Source organism: Hyla sarda, chromosome 6, assembly GCF_029499605.1.
Source record: "Hyla sarda isolate aHylSar1 chromosome 6, aHylSar1.hap1, whole genome shotgun sequence".
NCBI lineage: Eukaryota > Metazoa > Chordata > Amphibia > Anura > Hylidae > Hyla > Hyla sarda.
In genome coordinates, this window is record NC_079194.1 from 59,198,116 (window position 1) to 59,218,441 (window position 20,326).

The 20,326-nt window shown below is 44.0% G+C and overlaps 1 protein-coding gene across 2 annotated transcripts in view; it reads left to right on the forward strand.

The window, feature by feature from the left end:
• DESI1 (desumoylating isopeptidase 1) overlaps nt 1–20,326 on the forward strand; it is a 30,050-nt gene that overhangs the window by 1,907 nt on the left and 7,817 nt on the right. For both annotated transcript variants that reach the window (XM_056523844.1, XM_056523845.1), the window contains exons 3-5: nt 23–92; nt 8,090–8,199; nt 16,425–16,547. In XM_056523844.1, coding sequence (XP_056379819.1) covers nt 23–92; nt 8,090–8,199; nt 16,425–16,547 — 303 coding nt within the window. The remainder of the gene's footprint in view (nt 1–22; nt 93–8,089; nt 8,200–16,424; nt 16,548–20,326) is intronic.

The window sequence follows — 20,326 nt, forward strand, 5'->3', positions numbered from 1 at the left end:
AATAGTTTGCTTTGTTTTCCAGGCACACCTCTGTTATTGTTTTTAAAGAAGAATTCTTCTATGGTGGAGGAGGTATCACTAGCTGTGTGCCGGTATGAACTGAGTGACATATTTACATAATCGCTGCATAAACACTATTTTTTTATTTATTTATTTTTATTTTGTTTTAAATTTTTTTTTAAACAAAAGTATCACTCTTAGATCCTCCAGCTCCGATCTTCGTCCTGGTTTTATGGCCCGACACATCACACTGCACTCAGCTGATCGACGGCCACAGTAATGTCCCATCTCGACCTGTGATGAGGTGAGCGGCAGTGTGATGTAACGCCCTGAGCACCGGGCAGAAGGCCAGCCCCGGGCTCAGTGCTTCACACTGCTGCTAAGCCAATCGCCAGCTGAGGCGGGACATTACGGCAACCGACTGAGCGCAGTGTCACGTGTTGGGCCCCAAAACCAGGAAGAAGACCAGGGCCAGAGGACTGGAGAGCAATTCCAGCGGCATCGGGGCAGCAATAAAAGGTAAATTAAAATTTATCATTTTAACTGCAGCAGCCCTTGCATATACCGTATTTTTCGTCCTATAGGACGCACCCAATTTTTAGGGCAAAATCTAAAAAAAATTAAGATTTTGAACCCAATAGTGGTCTTCAATCTGCGGACCTCCAGATGTTGCAAAACTACAACTCCCAGCATGCCCAGACAGCCGTTGGCTGTCCGGGCATGCTGGGAGTTGTAGTTTTGCAACATCTGGAGGTCCGCAGATTGAAGACCGCTGCAGGAGGAGGTAATACTCGCGTGTCCCCGCCGCTCCGGACCCGTCACCGCTGCCCTGGATGTCGCTCCATCGCTGTCGCCGTGTCTCCTCGCTCCGGAACGTCTCTGCTGCCGGCTGGGTATCCTCGCTCTCCGTCGCCGCCATCACGTCGTTACGCACGCCGACGCACGTACGCTACGACGTGATGATGAGGAAGGAGAGCGCCGGCCATACAGGGGATCCCTGAACGGAGAAGACACCGAGGAGGCAGGTAAGGTCCCTCCCGGTGTCCTGTAAGCACTAACCCGGCTATTCAGTCGGGCTGTTTGGGACCGCTGCGGTGAAATCTGAAGGGTTAATACAGGGCATCACCGCGATCGGTGATGTCCTGTATTAGCCGCGGGTCCCGGCCGTTGATGGCTGCAGGGACCGCCGCCATAGGTGTGTATTCGCCGTATAAGACGCACCAACTTTTTCCCCCCCCCCAGTTTTGGGGAAGAAAAAGTGCGTCTTATACGGCGAAAAATACGGTAGTGGAAAAAAGGTCTCATTCATACTGCAGGGCTTTGGTCAGTATATTCTATCAGTGTTTTTAAGCTAAAAGTAGTGGAAACTACAGAGATATGTTAGACGAACTCCTGATTTTGCTTAAAATTTTGTATGCATAACTCCAATACATAATTACTTATCCCATACCCACAGGATAGGGGATAAGAGTCTGATCATGGGGGGGGGGGGGGGGGGGGGGGGTCAAGTGAATGTCAATGGAAGGTCCTGACAAGGAGTATTTTCTGCTTCAAGAATTGACATGTCTATTCTTGAAGCATTTAATTAATATAAATGGGGCTTTGATTCCAGCCAGAATTTCTACTGTTTAAATGACTTGTGTGTCATGGTTTGTTTTTCCATGGAGAAGTAGAGGAAATGCAGTGAGGAAATTCTGCTGTGTGAACATGGCCTCAGAGTGTAACCATGCTAAAAAAAAATATGGTGGTCCCCCACTGAAGTCAATGGGAGCAGGGTTTTTCACACCTGTCACTGAGGGTGTTGGCGTGGAAAGCACAGTTTCTGCACCAAAAACTAGACAGATTATGCCACTGTTAACATGATATAAGAGTTAGGTGGATTTTCATATTAAACGGGTGGTCTGATGAAAAAACAACATATCCCCTTTTTTATTTTTTTTTATTTTTTACCGGACTACCCTTGTAAATTATTATTGCCTATTCAAAGAATAGATAATTAATATGTGATCACTAGAGATGAGCGAACTTACAGTAAATTCGATTCGTCACGAACTTCTCGGCTCGGCAGTTGATGACTTATCCTGCATAAATTAGTTCAGCTTTCATGTGCTCCCATGGGCTGGAAAAGGAGGATACAGTCCTACGAGACTCCTTCCTAGGACTGTATCCACCTTTTCCAGTCCACCGGAGCACCTGAAAGCGGAACTAATTTATGCAGGATAAGTCATCAACTGCCGAGCCGAGAAGTTCGTGACGAATCGAATTTACTGTAAATTCGCTCATCTCTAGTGATCACTGAGGGTCTGACTGCTGGGGATCCTCAACTATCTCAAGAATGGCAGCCTCAGATTGCCCCTTGAGAATGGAGCCACAGATGCACTTGCGAGACGGCAGCTCTATTCAATGTTATGGGAAGATTGCAGTGATCGTCCCTGAGATCACTGGACCCCCAGCAGTCACACATTTATTATCTGTCCTGTGGATAGATGATAATGATTTTTAGTGGGGAAACAAAAAAAAAAATAGTTAATTAAAGGGGTACTCCGCTGTTAGACATGTTATCCCCTATCCAAAGGATAGGGGATAAGATGTCTGACCGTGGGGGGCCCGCCGCAGCAGCCCAGTACCTCAGCAGATATCACGGCCCGCCCCCTCGTGACATCACGTCCGCCCCCTCAATGCAAGTCTATGGAAGGGGCTTCACACCCCTTTCATAGACTTGTATTGAGGAGGAGGAGCATGAAGTGACGAGGGGGCGGGCCGTGACATCACAATGCCCCGTCCCCTGCTCCGCCCGTCTTCAGCCTCGGAAAAAAACTTAGCTCCAGGCTGCTGAGGTACTGGGCTACTGCAGGGGGGATCACGGGGGGAGCCCAGCGGTGGGCCCCCCGCGATCAGACATCTTAGCCCCTAACAGCGGAGTACCGCTTTAACATTATTAGGAAGCAGCCATATTATATAAGTAAATACAATGCAATAGCTGGTGCCGTAATCGCATACAGATAAAAACTGATACTGTGATAGAATAATCCAGTTGATGGTAAATTCTTTTGTGTCAAAAAGATCAAAGCATTTCAGGAATTTGCCTGATAAAGAAGCTTCTGAGCTCTAAAAACTTGCAAATCAAATGTTTCTGGTTAGCCGAAAAAACGCAATAAAAAAATCACTAAATACTTTTGTCTTTTATTGATGCAGATAAATTTACTATCAAATGTAGTAACCATAGTAATTATACTTTTTCCACTATTGGTCCCATGAGGTAAACCCATAGGATGCTGATCCAGCACATGTTCAGTGACATCAGAAAGTTTTCAGACCCTTTCACTTTTTTCATGTTCTGTGCGGCCTTATGCTTGCACCAAAAAAAAATAACGTTTTTCACCATCATTTTACACTCAGTTTCTATAATGACAAAGTGAAAACAGAATGTTAGAAATCTCTACTAATTTATTGATACGGAAAAACTAAATTCTTGCAGTGACATAAGTATTCAGACCCCTTACTCAGGACTTTGTTGAAGCACCTTTTGGCAGTGATTCCAGCTTCCAGTCTTTTTGGGGATGAGGCTACAAGGTTTACACACCTGGATTTGGGGATTTTCTGCCATTCTTCTCTGCAGATCCTCCCAAGCTCTGTCAGGTAGGATGGGAACTGTAGGTAGAAGCCATTTTCAGGTCTTTCTGGGCCACCCAAGAACATTCACAGAGTTGTCCCTAATTCACTCCTGTGTTGTCTTGGCCGTGTGTTTAGGGTCATTGTCTTGTTGGAAGGTGAACCTTCAGTCCAGTCTGAGTTCCAGAACACTTTGGATGAGGTTTTTATTAAAGGGGTACTCCGGTGGAAAACATTTATTTATTTATTTTTAATCAACTGGTGCCAGAAAGTTAAATACATTTGTAAATTACTTCTATAAAAAATCTTAATCCTTCCAGTACTTATTAGCTGCTCAATACTACAGGGGAAATGTTTTTCTTTTTGGAACACAGTGCTCTCTGCTGCCATCACGAGCACAGTGCTCTCTGCTGACATCTCTGTCCATTTTAGGAACTGTTCAGAGCAGTATATGTTTGCTATGGGGATTTTCTCCTACTCTGGACAGTTCTTAAAATGGACAGATCTGTCAGCAGAGAGCACTGTGCTCGTGATGTCAGCAGAGAGCTATTTCCCCTGTAGTATATAGAAGTAATTTACTAATCTATTTAACTTTCTGGCACCAGTTGGTTTAAAAAAAACATTTCCACCGGAGTACCCCTTTAAGAATATCTCTGTACTTTGTTCCATTTAGCTTTCACTCAACTCTGACCAGTCTCCCTGTCCAAGCCAATTAAAAACACCCCTACAGCATGATGCTGTTGCCACCGTGCCTCACTGTAGGGATGATATTGGGCAGGTGTCGGGCAGGGCCTGGTTTCTCACAGTTAGGGCATCCTTTAGGTGCTTTCACGTGTCTTTTTTTATTGAGGAAAGGCTTCTTGCTGGCCCCTCTGCCATAAAGCCCAGATTGGTGGAGACTGCAGTGATGGGTGACTTTCTAACCCATCCGCACACATGATCCTTGGAGCTCAGCCAGAATGACCAAGGCTTTTGTCTTCTGATTAGTTTTACGGGGCAGCCAGTCCTGGTTATTCCAAAATTCTTCAATTTCTCGTTCGACTCCATTGGGGGACACAGGAACCATGGCAATCATCTCTGAGCCTACAGGCGGTAAGAGCTCTCCGCTTCCTCAGAATAAGGTGCGTCGCACCGATTCTCGCCACAAGTCCTCTGGACTTGCGGCGAGAATCGGTGCAACGCACCTTATTCTGAGGAAGCGGAGAGCTCTTACCGCCTGTAGGCTCAGAGATGATTGCCATGGTTCCTGTGTTTTCCCAATGGACCCCCCGAGAAAGAGATTTTACAGTAAGTATTAAAAAAAATATCCTTTTTGGAATTATGGAGACCACTATTCTCTTTCAGTGCAGCAGAACTGTTTTTGTTCCCTTTTCCAGATCTGTGCCCCCACACAATCCTGTGTATGAGCTATACAGGCAGTTCTTTCCTCTCTCATGGCGTGGTTTTTGCTCTATGCATTGTCATCTGTAAGACCTTATATAGACAGGGCCGTGTCTTGTCCAATCACACGAATTTACCACAGGTGACTCCAATCAAGGTGTAGAAACATCTGAGATGATTGAGAGAAATGGGAGGAGCCAGAACTAAATTTCATAGGTTAAAGCAAAGGGTCTGAATACTTATATCTATGCAAAAGTTTAGTTTTTCCTTTTTTAATAAAATTCTGTTTTTACATTCTCTTTATGGGGTATTGAATCCACAATATAACAAAATGTTAAAAACATGAAAGGGTCTAAAGACTTTGGGGGAGATTTATCAAAACCTGTCCAGAGGAAAAGTTTCTAAGTTTCCCTCAGCAACCAATCAGATCGCTTCTTTCATTTTTAACAAGGCCTCTGCAAAATGAAAGGAGCAACTTTTCCTCTGGACATGTTTTGAGAAATCTCCCCCTATGAGTGCATTGTTTGCAGTCCTGCTGCTAACTGCATACCAGGGGTCACATGGTGTGAATGTATGGGGGGGATGGGGGTTATGTGACTGACCCTGAGTGACCCCATGTGTAGCCCTATTCAGTTCGCCAATGAATGCAGTACAAAGGAGTAATCTGTAGCCTATACCATTCTGCTGTGCAGACTAGACATAACATTTTCGAAAATTTTTAAGCTATGGAAGCTATATCCTTTTTTTTTTTTTTTTTTTTTTTCTTCTGGAAAAAAAAATGAAATTTAAGGGAAGAAAAAAACCTGAAGTACACTGCTCAAAAAAATAAAGGGAACACTAAGATAACACATCCTAGATCTGAATGAATGAACTAATCACATGAAATACTTTCGTCTTTACAGAGTTGAATGTGCCGACAACAAAATCACACAAAAATTATCAATGGAAATCAAATTTATCAACCCATGGAGGTCTGGATATGGAGTCACACTCAAAATCAAAGTGGAAAACCACACTACAGGCTGATCCAACTTTATGTAATGTCCTTAAAAAAAAGTCAAAATGAGGCTCAGTAGTTTGTGTGGCCTCCACGTGCCCGTATGACCTCCCTACAATGCCTGGGCATGCTCCTGACGAGGTGGCGGATGGTCTCCTGAGGGATGTCCTCCCAGACCTGGACTAAAGCATCCGCCAACTCCTGGACAGTCTGTGGTGGATGGAGCGAGACATGATGTCCCAGATGTGCTCAATCGGATTCAGGTCTGGGGAACGGGTGGTCAGTCCATAGCATCAATGCTTTCCTCTTGCAGGAACTGCTGACACACTCCAGCCACATGAGGTCTAGCATTGTCTTGCATTAGGAGGAACCCAGGGCCAACCGCACCAGCATATGGTCTCAAAGGGGTCTGAGGATCTCATCTCGGTTCCTAATGGCAGTCGGGCTACCTCTGGCAAACACATGGAGAGCTGTGCGGCCCCCAAAGAAATGCCACCCCACACCATTACTGACCCACCGCCAAACCGGTCATGCTGGAAGATGTTGTAGGCAGCAGAACATTCTCCACGGCGTCTCCAGCCTCGGTCACGTCTGTCACATGTGCTCAGTGTGAACCTGCTTTCATCTGTGAAGAGCACAGGGAGCCAGTGGTGAATTTGCCAATCTTTGTGTTCTCTGGCAAATGCCAAACGTCATGCACGGTGTTGGGCTGTAAGCACAAACCCCACCTGTGTACGTCAGGCCCTCATACCACCCTCATGGAGTCTGTTTCTGACTGTTTGAGTGGGCACATGCACATTTGTGGCCTGCAGGAGGTCATTTTGCAGGGCTCTGGTAGTGCTCCTCCTTGTACAATGGTGGAGCTAGCGGTCCTGCTGCTGGGTTGTTGCCCTCCTACGGCCTCCTCCATGTCTCCTGATGTACTGGCCTGTCTCCTGGTAGCGCCTCCATGCTCTGGACCCTACACTGACGGACACAGCAAACCTTCTTGCCACAGCTCTCATTGATGTGCCATCCTGGATGAGCTGCAATACCTGAGCCACTTTTGTGGGTTGTAGACGCCGTCTCATGCTACCACTAGAGTGAAAGCACCGCCAGCATTCAAAAGGGACCAAAACATCAACCAGGAAGCATAGGAACTGAGAAGTGGTCTGTGGTCACCACCTGCAGAGCCACTCCTTTATTGGGGGGGGCGTCTTTCTAATTGCCTATAATTTCCACCTGTTGTCTGTTCCATTTGCACAACAGCATGTGAAATTGATTATCAATTAGTGTTTCTTCCTGAGTGGACAGTGTGATTGACTTGGAGTTACATTGTGTTGTTTAAGTGTTCTCTTTATTTTTTGAGCAGTGTAGTTTTACAAATTGAAAATCATTTTAATGCTGAATTTTGGTCTTGCCATTTTCCTGAGAGGAAGAAAAGAAAATTCAATGTACCAGTCAGCCGGACTCATAGGCAAACATTAGCTGTGATGAGGAGAACATTAAAGGGGTACTCCGAGTAAGTAAAACTTATCCCCTATCCACAGGATAGTGTCTGATCACAGGAGATCTGACATCTGGGGCTACTCACCCGTCCTTGAAGTAGAGTGGCCCCCACCCTCAGAGACCTGCAGGAGTGACCACCCGCTCAGTCAATCACTGGCCAAGACAGGGGTCCCAGCACAGCCGGTGATTGGCCGAGCAGGCTATCACTCCCACATGTAGGGTGGGGCCACTCTACTCTGAGGACGGGTGAACGTTGATGTCCGGCATTAGCTTTGGGTCCCTGCTGAATCTTGTGGCAGGATTCTGGTGCATTTTTTTGGGCATAGTGTTGCATCTTAAGCCACACCCCTTATCTCAGATGTGTTTAAAACTCATCAGTGTGATGGAAGTCATATAAGAGGATTTTTATTTATTGTGTGTAAATGATGCCAGAATTCTGGCGCATTTGCAATAGTAAATCTGTGCTAAAGGCCCCATTTAAAACAATAAGTGTGAATGGCTTATTTTTCATTAATAACAATAATAATACAGTAGCACAATGGACCAGAGATGACGGATTATCTTATATAATCTTTCCTTTAATAATATGCACATCTTCTCTTGTTTTTTTAGGGGGGCACCATGCTGGGCGAACCAGACAACGTAATAGACCTGGGTACAACTGAAGTGACCGAGGAGATCTTTCTTGAGTACCTGTCATCTCTGGGAGAATCTGGCTTCAGGTGGGCATTGATGCTGTCCTAGTAGGCAATGCACTTACTGTATACTCCTCTCTCCTGCTAGAGTCCAGGTGTTCACTGTAAAGCTGCTTATGCTTTGTGGCATTTTGCCAGTGTCCTTGTTTCTGCATTGGTAAGATGCTTGGTTTCTATTTTGACCCAGTTATAATCTGCAAGAAGCCTTTATCTTGGCTACGTGTTTTATTTTATTTATTTCTTGCATTCCCCCGAGTGCTGAGAATTCCCTTTCATATTGCAGGTTTACTGGTGATGCCCTTGAAGTCACCTTTACTATGTTTATGCCTATGGTGTGAACATTACACTGTCATCATTAATAACACCAGCTACATACTGTATACACTTGAGTATGTCGAGGCCCCTTATTTCACCCCAAAAACCCAGGAAAAGTTATTGACTCGACTATAAGCCTAGGGTGGGAAATACATCATCCCCTCCCCCCCCCCCCCCCCCCCCTGTCATCATCCAGACCCCCGTCATCATCACCACCCCGCTTCATCATCACCGCCTGTCAATCCCTTCAATCAGTGGTCTTCAACCTGCGGACCTCCAGATGTTTCAAAACTACAACTCCCATCATGTCCGGGCATGCTGGGAGTTGTAGTTTTGAAACATCTGGAGGTCCGCAGGTTGAAAACCATTGCCGGGCCTTCGTCATCATCCAGACCCCCCCCTTTAGTTTTCTACTCCCCTCGGTGGGAAGGAAGGGTGAGCTGGTCCGGGCCATCTATGCTGCAGGGACCATCCGGTGGTGAGGGTTAGACATTCCGGGCTGTCCATCTTCACCAGGAGGCCCTCTTCTCCGGGCCGGCCCCGGACTAGTGATGTTGCCTTGAAGACGACTCACAGGGATGTCCCTGCGCATGAACGTCCCTGTGCGTTGTCGTCAAGGCAACATCACTAGTCCGGGGCCGGCCTGGAGCGGAGAAGGAGGGCCTCCCGGTAAAGATGGACAGCCCGGAACGACTAACCCTCACCACCGGACGGTCCCTGCAGCAAAGATGGCCCGGACCAGCTCACCCTTCCTTCCCACCGAGGGGAGGGGAGTAGAAAACTAAAAGGGGGGGGTCTGGATGATGACAAAGGCCCGGCAGTGGTCTTCAACCTGCGGACCTCCGGATGTTGCAAAACTACAACTCCCATCGGCTGTCCGGGCATGCTGGTAGTTGTAGTTTTGCAACATCTGGAGGTCCGCAGGTTGAAGACCACTGAGAAGGGATTGACAGGCGGAGAGTTCACTCGAGTATAAGCCGAGGGGGGGGCGTTTTCAGCACGAAAAACTTTTTCGTGCTGAAAAACTCGGCTTATACTCGAGTATATACGGTAGTCAACAATATCCCACTGGAAAAGACCATTGTTATAGTTAAATCAACTGGTGCGAGAAAGTTAAACAGATTTCTAAATTACTTCTATTAAAAAAAATCTTAATCCTTCCAGTACTTATTAGCAGCTGTATACTACAGAGGAAATTCTTTTTCTTTTTGGATTTCTTTTCGGTCACGACCACAGTGTTCTGTGCTGACACCTCTGTCCATATCAAGAACTGTCCAGAGCAGGAGAAAATCCCCATAGCAAACATATGCTGCTATGGACAGAGGTGTCAGCAGAAAGCACTGTGGTCGTGACAGAAAAGAAATTCAAAAAGAAAATAAGCCGCTAATAAGTACGGGAAGGATTAAGAATTTTTAATAGAAGTAATTTACAAATCTGTTTTTACTTTTGGAAGACACCAGAGGCCTTCAAAGTTCAGCAGAAATTTTCCAATTTTTCTCAAAATTGTCAAAATCGGAATTTTTCAGGGACCAGTTCAGTTTTGAAGTGGATTTGAAGGGCCTTCATATTAGAAATACCCCACGAATGACCCCATTATAAAAACTGCACCCCTCCAAGTATTCAAAATGACATTCAGTAAGTGTGTTAACCCTTTAGGTGTTTCACAGGAATAGCAGCAAAGTGAAGGAGGAAATTCAAAATCTTCATTTTTTACACTCGCAAGTCCCCCAAAATTTGTAACCCAATTTCTCTCGAGTAAGGAAATACCTCATGTGTATGTCAAGTGTTCGGCGGGCGCAGTAGAGGGCTCAGAAGGGAAGGAGCAACAATGGGATTTTGGAGAGTGAATCTTTCTGAAATGGTTTTTAGGGGGGCATGTCACATTTAGGAAGCCCCTATGGTGCCAGAACAACTCCCCACATGGAATACCATTTTGGAAACAAAACCCCTCAAGGCACGTAACAAGGGGTCCAGTAAGCTTTAACACCCCACAGGTGTTTGACGACTTTTCGTTAAAGTCGGATGTGTAAATGAGAAAGAAAAATTTTCACTAAAGTGCAGTTTTTTTTCTCAAATTTACAATTTTTTACAAAAGGTAAAAATTTGTAACCCCATCTCTTCTGAGTATGGAAATACCCCATGTTAGGATGTAAAATGCTCTGCGGGCGCACTGCAATGCTCAGAAGAGAAGGAGTCACATTTGGCTTTTGGAAAGCAAATTTTGCTGAAATGGTTTTTTGGGGGCATGTCACATTTAGGAAGCCCCTATGGTGCCAGAACAGCAGAAAACAACCCACATGGCATACTTTTTTGGAAACTACACCCCTCAAGGAACGTAACAAGGGGTACAGTGAGCCTTAACACCTCACAGGTGTTTTACGACTTTTTGTTAAAGTTGGATGTGTAAATGAGAAAAAAAAAATGTCACTAAAATGCTGTTTTTATCCCCAAATTTTACATTTTTACAAGGGGTAATAGGAGAAAATGACCCCCAAAATTTGTAGCCCCATTTCCACAGTATGGAAATACCCCATGTGTGGACGTCAAGTACTCTGCTGGCGAACTACAATGCTCAGAAGAGAAGGAGCCCCATTGAGCTTTTGGAGAGTGAATTTGTTTGGAATGGAAGTCAGTGGCCATGTGTGTTTACAAAGCCCCCCCGTGGTGCCAGAACAGTGGACCCCCCCCCCTCATATGTGACCCCATTTTGGAAACTACACCCCTCACAGAATTTAATAAGGGGTGCAGTGAGTATTTACACCCCACTGGCGTTTGACAGATCTTTGGAACAGTGGGCTGTGCAAATTAAAAATTACATTTTTCATTTTCACGGACCACTGTTCCAAAAATCGGTGGGGCGTAAATGCTCACTGCACCCCTTATTACATTACATGAGGGGTGTAGTTTCCAAAATGGTCACATGTGGGGGGTCCATTGTTCTGGCACTATGGGGGCTTTGTAAATACACGTGGCCTTCAATTCTGGACAAATTGTCTCTTCTAAAGCCCAATGTTGCTCCTTCTCTTCTGAGCATTGTAGTGCACCTGCAGAGCACTTTACATCCACATATGGGGTATGTTCTTACTCAGAAGAAATGGGGTTACACATTTTGGGGGGCCTTTTTTCCCCCCTATTTTCCCTTGTGAAAATGAAAAATATAGGGTAACACCAGCATTTTAGTGAAATTTTTTTTTTTCATTTTCCCATCCAACTTTTAATGAAAATTCGTCAAACACCTGTGGGGTGTTAAGGCTCACTATACCCCTTGTTACATTCCGTGAGGGGTGTAGTATCCAAAATGGGGTCACATGTGGGTATTTCTTTTTTTGCGTTTATGTCAGAACCGCTGTAAAATCAGCCACCCCTGTGCAAATCACCAATTTAGGCCTCAAATGTACATGTGCGCTCTCACCTCTGAGCCTTGTTGTGCGCCCGCAGAGCATTTTATGCTCATATGGGGTATTTCCGTACTAAGGAGAAATTGCGTTACAAATTTTGGGGTCTTTTTTTTTTCATTTTACCGCTTGTGAAAATAAAAATTTTTTTTACACTAACAGGCTGGTGTAGCCCCCAACTTTTCCTTTTCATAGGGGGTAAAAGGAGAAAAAGCCCCCCAAAATTTGTAGTGCAATTTCTCCCGAGTACGGAAATACCCCATATGTGGCCCTAAACTATTTCCTTGAAATACGACAGGGCTCCGAAGTGAGAGAGCGCCATGCGCATTTGAGGACTAAATTAGGGATTGCATAGAGGTGGACATAGGGGTATTCTACGCCAGTGATTCCCATACAGGGTGCCTCTAGCTGTTGCTAAACTCACAACATGCCTGGACAGTCAGTGGCTGTCTGGAAATGCTGGGAGTTGTTGTTTTGCAACAGCTGGAGGCTCCGTTTTGGAAACACTGCCGTACAATACGTTTTTCATTTTTATTGGGGGGGACAGTGTAAGGGGGTGTATATGTAGTGTTTAACCCTTTATTATGTGTTGGTGTAGGGTAGTGTTTTTAGGGTACATTTGCACTGGCGCAGGTTTACGTTGTTTCCTGCTAGGAGTTTGCACTGCGGCGAAAAATTTGCCGCAGCTCAAACTTCAAGCAGGAAACTTACTGTAAACCCGCCAGTGTGAATGGGCCCAGTACATTCACGTGGGGGAGGGGGGGGGGGGGGGGCAAACCTCCAGCTGTTTCAGAACTACAACTCCCAGCATGCACTGACAGACCGTGCATGCTGGGAGTTGTACTTTTGCAACAGCTGGAGGCACACTGGTTGGAAAACCTTCAGTTAGGTTCTGTTACCTAACTCAGTATTTAGGTTCTGTTACCTAACACAGCGGGGACCAAAATTCCCACGGCCGTACATGTACGTCATGGGTCCTTAACCCCTTAAGGACGTAAATGTACGTCCTGGTGGTGCGGTGGTACTTAACGCACCAGGACGTACATATACGTCCTGTACATAACCACGGGCATCGGAGCGATGCCCGGGTAATGCGCGGCTGATCGCAGCCAGGGACCCGCCGGCAATGGCAGACGCCCGCGATCTCGCGGGCGTCCGCCATTAACCCCTCAGATGCCGGGATCAATACAGATCCCGGCATCTGCGGCAGTACGCGATTTCAATGAATGATCTGATCGCCCGCAGCGCTGCTGCGGGGATCCGATCATTCAGAACGCCGCACGGAGGTCCCCTCACCTGTCTCTGTCCGGCTCCCGGCATCTTCTGCTCTGGTCTGAGATCGAGCAGACCAGAGCATAAGATCACTGATATCACTGATCTGTTCTATGTCCTATACATAGAACAGATCAGTATTAGCAATCACGGTATTGCTATGAATAGTCCCAAAAAAATGTAAAATCAAAAGTGAAAAATCGTCCGTTTTTTCCTATTTTACCCCCCAAAAAGCGTAAAAAAATTAATTTAATAGACATATTTGGTATCGCCGCGTGTAAATGTCCGAACTATTAAAATAAAATATTAATGATCCCGTACGGTGAACGGCGTGAACGTAAAAAAAATAAAAATAAAAAAAGCAAATTGCTACTTTTTTAATACATTTTATTTAAAAAAATTATAAAAAATGTATTAAGTTTTTTATATGCAAATGTGGTATTAAAAAAAAAAAAGTACAGATCATGGCGCACAAAATGAGCCCTCATACCGCCGCATATACTGTAAAATGAAAGTTATAGGTCATCAAAATAAAGGGATTATAAACGTACTAATTTGGTTAAAAAGTTTGTGATTTTTATTAAGCACAACAATAATATAAAAGTATGTAATAATGGGTATCATTTTAATCGTATTGACCCTCAGAATAAAGAACACACGTCATTTTTACCGTAAATTGTACGGCGTGAAAACGAAACCTTCCATAATTAGCAAAATTGCGTTTTTCTTTTTCATTTCCCCACAAAAAGTGTTTTTTTTTTTTTTTTGGTTGCACCATACATTTTATGATATAATGAGTGATGTCATTACAAAGGACAACTGGTCGCGCAAAAAACAAGCCCTCCTACTAGTCTGGTGAAAATATAAAAGAGTTATGATTTTTAGAAGGCGAGGAGGAAAAAACGAAAACGTAAAAATTTAATTAAGGCCAAAATGGGCTGAGTCCTTAAGGGGTTAACTACCAGGGTCCCATGACGTACCGGTATGACATGGGTCCTGAACAGGTTAAACAGTAGGCTACTAGCACAATGCCACCTTTTATTATATATCCTTTTGGCCAGGGCATCACCCCTTCCTTTTCCCCATCCCTTTCTCTGTTAAAGGGGTACTCCGCTGCTCAGCATTTGGAACAAACTGTTCTGAACGCTAGAGCCCAGACCTCGTGACATCATAGCCCCGGCTGTCACACCCCCTACCATAGACTTGCATTGAGGGGGCGGGGTGTGATTCCATGTGGGGGCGGGGCTATGATGTCACAAGCTCCCGGAGCAGCTGAGAACCCTTTTAACTTTTATGGGAGTTGCCAAAATAGTCAAGCATGTGAAGTCAGTTAAACCTTGCTACATCACTGAAGCCATCCAGTTGGGGTCAAGCTTGTGGGACCCCCTACAATCCATAAAATGCCCAAGGGGTCTTCTACATGAGCTGATTATTTGCTAATTAAGCGCTCATAGGACTGCTTGTTCCAATTGTTTACTAGTGTACAAGGGCCAGCGATCACCCATTAAACGGGAAAATGCAAAAATTGTCAGCTGATCATATCCTGTATACAGACAAAAATAAGAAAAATTGTCAACAGCACATCATCCTATGCAAACAGATTTGTTGCTGACTGTAATGAAAACAAATGATCACATGGACAAACTAGCGATCGCTTGTGTGCATGTTTACCTCCGACAATTGGGCAGTGTAAATGGTCCGTAAGCACCAGTTGACTTCTACATTGTCGATCAGAGCTCGTAAATGGGCAGCTATCTGGTCCCTTAGCGTTTTAAAGCATATGCCAGTGTTTCCCAATCGGGATGCCTCCAGGTGTTGCAAAACTTCAACTCCCAGCATGCCTGGACAGCCGAAGGCTGTCCAGGCATGCTGGGAGTTGTAGTTTTGCAACATCTGGAGACACCCTGATTGGGAAACATTGGCATATGGTGTTGTTGTTGGTTGTTGGTTGTGGTTGTTGTTGTTGTTGTTGTTGTGTTTTTTTTTTTTTTTTTTATCTTTGTGTAGTTGTTTTCTAAGAACTTAATGTCACCTTCATTCAGAAATGTAGTCTGGGGTGATCAATACCCTGCTGAAATGATCAGCATGAAGATGAGGAAGAGGGGGCACAACCATTTTTTGTGAAATCAGTTCATTTTTCAGTTCAAATTCCAGTCTTAAAGGGGTACTCCCGTGGAAACTTTTTTTATTTTATTATTTATTTATTTTTTAAATCAACTGGTGCCAGAAAGTTATACAGATTTGTAAATCCCTTCTATTAAAAAATCTTAATCCTTCCAGTACTTTTTAGGGGCTGTATACTAAAGAGAAATCCAAAAAAGAAATGCATTTCCTCTGATGTCATGACCACAGTGCTCTCTGCTGACCTCTGCTGTCCATTTTAGGAACTGTCCAGAGCTGTAGAAAATTCCCATAGCAAACATATGCTGCTCTGGACAGTTCCTAAAATGGACAGCAGAGGTCAGCAGAGAGCACTGTGGTCATGACATCAGAGGAAATGCATTTCTTTTTTGGATTTCTCTTTAGTATACAGCCCCTAAAAAGTACTGGAAGGATTAAGATTTTTTTTAATAGAAGTGATTTACAAATCTTTTTAACTTTCTGGTACCAGTTGATTTAAAAAAAAAAACGTTTTCCACTGGAAAGGGGTTGTCCAGTTTAGGAAGGAAAATAAAATATTAAATTCCTTTTTTGTTATTAAGTGAATAGATGGCGGTGGGGTCTTGCTGGCAGGTCCCCCAACGATCACAGGTCCCTATTGAGGACACTTTGTGAGAATTTCCATTGTCAATGAACCCCTCTAATAAGTAGGCATTGTCCAAAGAAAAAAGCAGAGAACCTGCGGTCAGTCAAAAATCTTTTGTTTTAGTTTAAATATGCCCTTGTAGCTATGTATGCTCTAATTCCAACAATGTTTTTGCTACAGCCCCTGGTTCCTGAGATAAAGGGGATTTACTTATTTAGATGGGGGGGGGAGGGGGATGTTAGAGCATTATAATCACAAACCCTGAACTTGATTCTCGCCCCCTCAGCCTCATGTTCACACCCCTTAGTCTAGCATTCATTTTTAATACAGTTTTTGCCCATCTGACTACTCAGTAGAAAGTACAGATCCTGTCGGAATTAGGGCACCAGAGACTATTTTTTTTCATTTTTTTTGGAGGGGGGGTCACTGACCACAGGTCCTCTGAATAATAATCCCAGAAAAATACTACAGTAAAGTAATTGGTTTCATAGTTGCTCTTATAAGCTCTGTTCTGTTCTCCACAGTGGGGAGTCCTATCATCTATTCGATCACAACTGCAATACATTTAGCAATGAAGTCGCTCAGTTTCTGACTGGGAGGAAGATTCCTTCATACATTACAGAGCTGCCATCCGAGGTCCTGTCCACGTAAGTATACATGTTGTGGTGTTCTTCATTTAATGGAAAACCGTTTTGGATGCGTTCCAAGTGACCACTCTAGGTTGATGTCCTGAGCCAAATAGATAAATACGTGCACGGAGAAAACACACGCTGACTCTCTCATTGGGTCAAAGCAGTTCTCTGATTTTATAGGGTACACAACACAAAACATATCCTTCAGTAGGGCATAGCACATTGTGTAAGCATTCTAATTGGTTAGCAGACTACTTTTACGTAAGCATTGCATCATATTCTCTCTGTGCCAAATGGGAATGGTCACACAGATACAGGATGTAACCGCCATTTTAGAAGAATGATCTTCATTTTATAGCTATGGTCCATAACACAATTAACCTCTTAAGTACTTAGGGCGTACCTGTACGCCCTGGTCCCGGTGTTTAAAACGGGGTCACGCCGTGATCATCACACCGATCGTTGTGCCGCGCGTTATTAACCCATCAGACAAGGCGATCAAAGTTGACCGCCGCATGTGATGTCCCGATCAGCTAGGACACGAGCGGAAGACCCCCTTACCTTGCTCCATCGCGTCCGATCTGGGTTTGATTGCTCCAAGCCTGAGCTACAGGCTTGAGCAATCGAGCCCCGATCTCGCTGATCCATGCAAAGGGATCAGGGTAAAAGATCAGTGTGTGCAGTGTTATAGGTCCCTATAAAAAACAAAGTTAACAAAGGTCATTTAACCCCTTCACCTAATAAAAGTTTGAATCACCCCCCTTTTCCCATTAAAAACAAAAACAAAAAAACTGTGTAAATAAACATATGTGGTATCTCCGCGTGCATAAATGTCCGAACTATAAAAATATATTGTTAATTAAACCGCCCGGTCAATGGCGTATTCGCAAAAAAATTCCAAAGCCCAATATTTTAAAATTTTAAAATTAATAAAAAGTGAAGCCCGATCAATGCAAAAATGGTACCGATAAAAACTTTAGAACATGGCGCAAAAAATGAGCCCTCATACCGGTCCATACGCAGAAAAATGATGACAATTTTAAATGTATACATTTTCCTGCATGTAGTTATGATTTTCTTTTCAGAAGTGCGACAAAATCAATCCTATATAAGTAGGGTATCATTTTAACTAATGTCACTGCAAAGTAGAATTGGTGGCGCAAAAAATAAGCCATCATATGGAATTTTATGTGCAAAATTGAAAGCGTTATGATTTTTAGAATGTGATGAGGAAAAAATGAATGAAAATGCAAAATTGGAAAAACGCTGAGTCCTTAAGGGGTTAAAACCTGACTTCAACTAGATTCCCTTACAAACATTGTAAACATTGCTGTGGCTTAGCCACTCAATTTTCCAGGATATCTGCAATGGAGAAAAATTGTTCTGGGAGTGCAATTTTTCACCAGATCGGTTTTGGACAACAGTAAAGCCATGTTATAGGGGGTTAAAGGGGTACTCCACTGAAAAACGTGTTTTTTTTTTTTTGTTCTTTTTTAAATCAACTGGTGCCAGAAAGTTAAACAGATTTGTAAATTACTTCTATAAAAAATCTTAATCGTTCCAGTACTTATTAGCTGCTGAATACTACAGAGGAAATTCTTTTCCTTTTGGAACACATAGCTCTCTGCTGACATCACGAGCACAGTGCTCTCTGCTGACATCTCTGTCCATTTTAAGAACTGTCCAGAGTAGGAGAAAATTCCCAAAGCAAACATATGCTGCTCTGTACAGTTCCTAAAATGGACAGAGATGTCAGCAGAGAGCACTGTGTTCCAAAAAGAAAATAATTTCCTCTGTAGTAATCAGCAGCTAATAAGTAATTAATAGAATAGTTTAAATAATAGAATAGTTGAAGTAAAATGCAAATCTGTTTAACTTTCTGGCACTAGTTGATAAGTTTTCTGCCGGAGTACCCCTTTTTAAAGGAAAAAAAATAAAAAAAAACTCCTAACAGACATTTTCCAACGGCAGTGTGAAAGGGGCCTAAGCTACAGCAACACTTACATTGTGGTGAATTGGGTTTTGAGAAGAAAGGATAGGGGATAAGAAGTATGATCGTAGGGGTCTTGCCGCTGGGGACCCCCTCGATCTCTGTGCAGCCCCCAGAATTCTGTGCCGGGCACTGCCATGGGGACGTGAGTCACGGCCACGTCTCGGAGGTAGCCCCCGGCACAAAATACTTTAGCTCAATCTAAAGCTGTGTTCACACCACGATACGGCTATCTAAGGCATGGATATGTCAGAAACATCTTTAAATGTTGTGCTGACGTATCCAAGCTTGGACAGGCGTAGGTCCCATTCATTTCAAAGGCCCAAATATATTTAAGCTGGTGACTACATCATTTTCTAAGCGAATACGAGATGGGGCATGAACTGAAAAAAAACGCGGTCTGTTGCGTTTTCTGTTTGAGGCCAAACTTGTATACGCTCGGAAAAATTACCTAAACGTCACCTGTTCAAGACATTAAAATAAATGGGGCTAATGCCTGTCTGAACATGGTGGAGGAGATTTATCAAAACCTCTGAAGAGGAAAAGTTAGTCATAGCAACCAATCAAATCGCTTCTTTCACTTTTCATAGGCCCTTTTTTGAAAATGAAAGAAGCAATCTGATTGGTTGCTATGGGCGACTAGTCAACTTTTTTTTTTTTATTCGTTTTATTGAAAAGTAAACAACGTTAGACCACAGGCCCATTAAAGTGAACACAAAGCACATCTACAGTACAGAGATAGAGTCATGAGACCATATACAAATATACAGAATGCAAGCGACAGGATACACCATGTTACATCACATGGTACACAGCAAAGGCATTAAACACCACCCAACTGAGGTAGAGTAAACTTAAAACAAAATAAAACAAAGGCGAACAGTGGCCAAAATTAGCAATCGTATACCATCCCGCGAGGTGCGCCAATACTATCATCTGTTAGGGTACAATCAAATAGCCCATGATAAGTAACCCTGCATCCAAGTAAGAGAAAAAGAACCGACAGACGTACACAGAGAGAGAAACATAGGTTAGAGGAGACAACAGACAGCACGCATAACATCAAAGGGTCTTACATTGTCCCAGAAGAGGTCACAGAGTACGAGCATTGGGTCAAGGGAGAGGAGCACCAACCATCCCATACAGAATAAAATTTACCCGGGCACTTCCTATTCTTGTACACTGTGTGAGAAAGGCAATGTAGCATTGACCAGAGCCTTCCATTGAGTCAAGGTAGGAGAGCCGGGGTCCATCCATTTAAGGGCAATAGCCTTCCTGGCCAAGAACAAAGTTTCCCGCAAAAACGTACGTATGTGATGCGTCCATATCTCCTTATCCAATATACTAAAGAGGCAGATCAAAGGATCAAGAGATAGGGAAGGTTGAGACAAAGTAGCCAAAAAAGTAAGCACTTCGCGCCAAAAAGATACTATATAGGGGCAGGCCCAAATCAAATGCCAAAAGTCCGCCCTGGCAGCACTACATCCATCGATGACAAGCATCGGAGTCTGAACGACCCATTCTATGGAGCCTTAAAGGGGTAATATAACTATAGTGGATAATGTCAATTGGATCAATTTATTATTCGCTGCCGGGGACACTAACATGTGGGAGGAAAAAATGTCCTCCCAATCATCCTTAGTCAAATTAGGGATATGAGATTCCCAATGCCGGACCGCCGGTACTGGGGTGCGGGAGTTCTTGGCCTGGATAAGGTGCGTGTACAGGATGGACACCAGCCCCCTAGGACCCTACGACCTCAGGACCCCAATAAGGGGAAACGCTGATATCGGTGGGCTCCCCG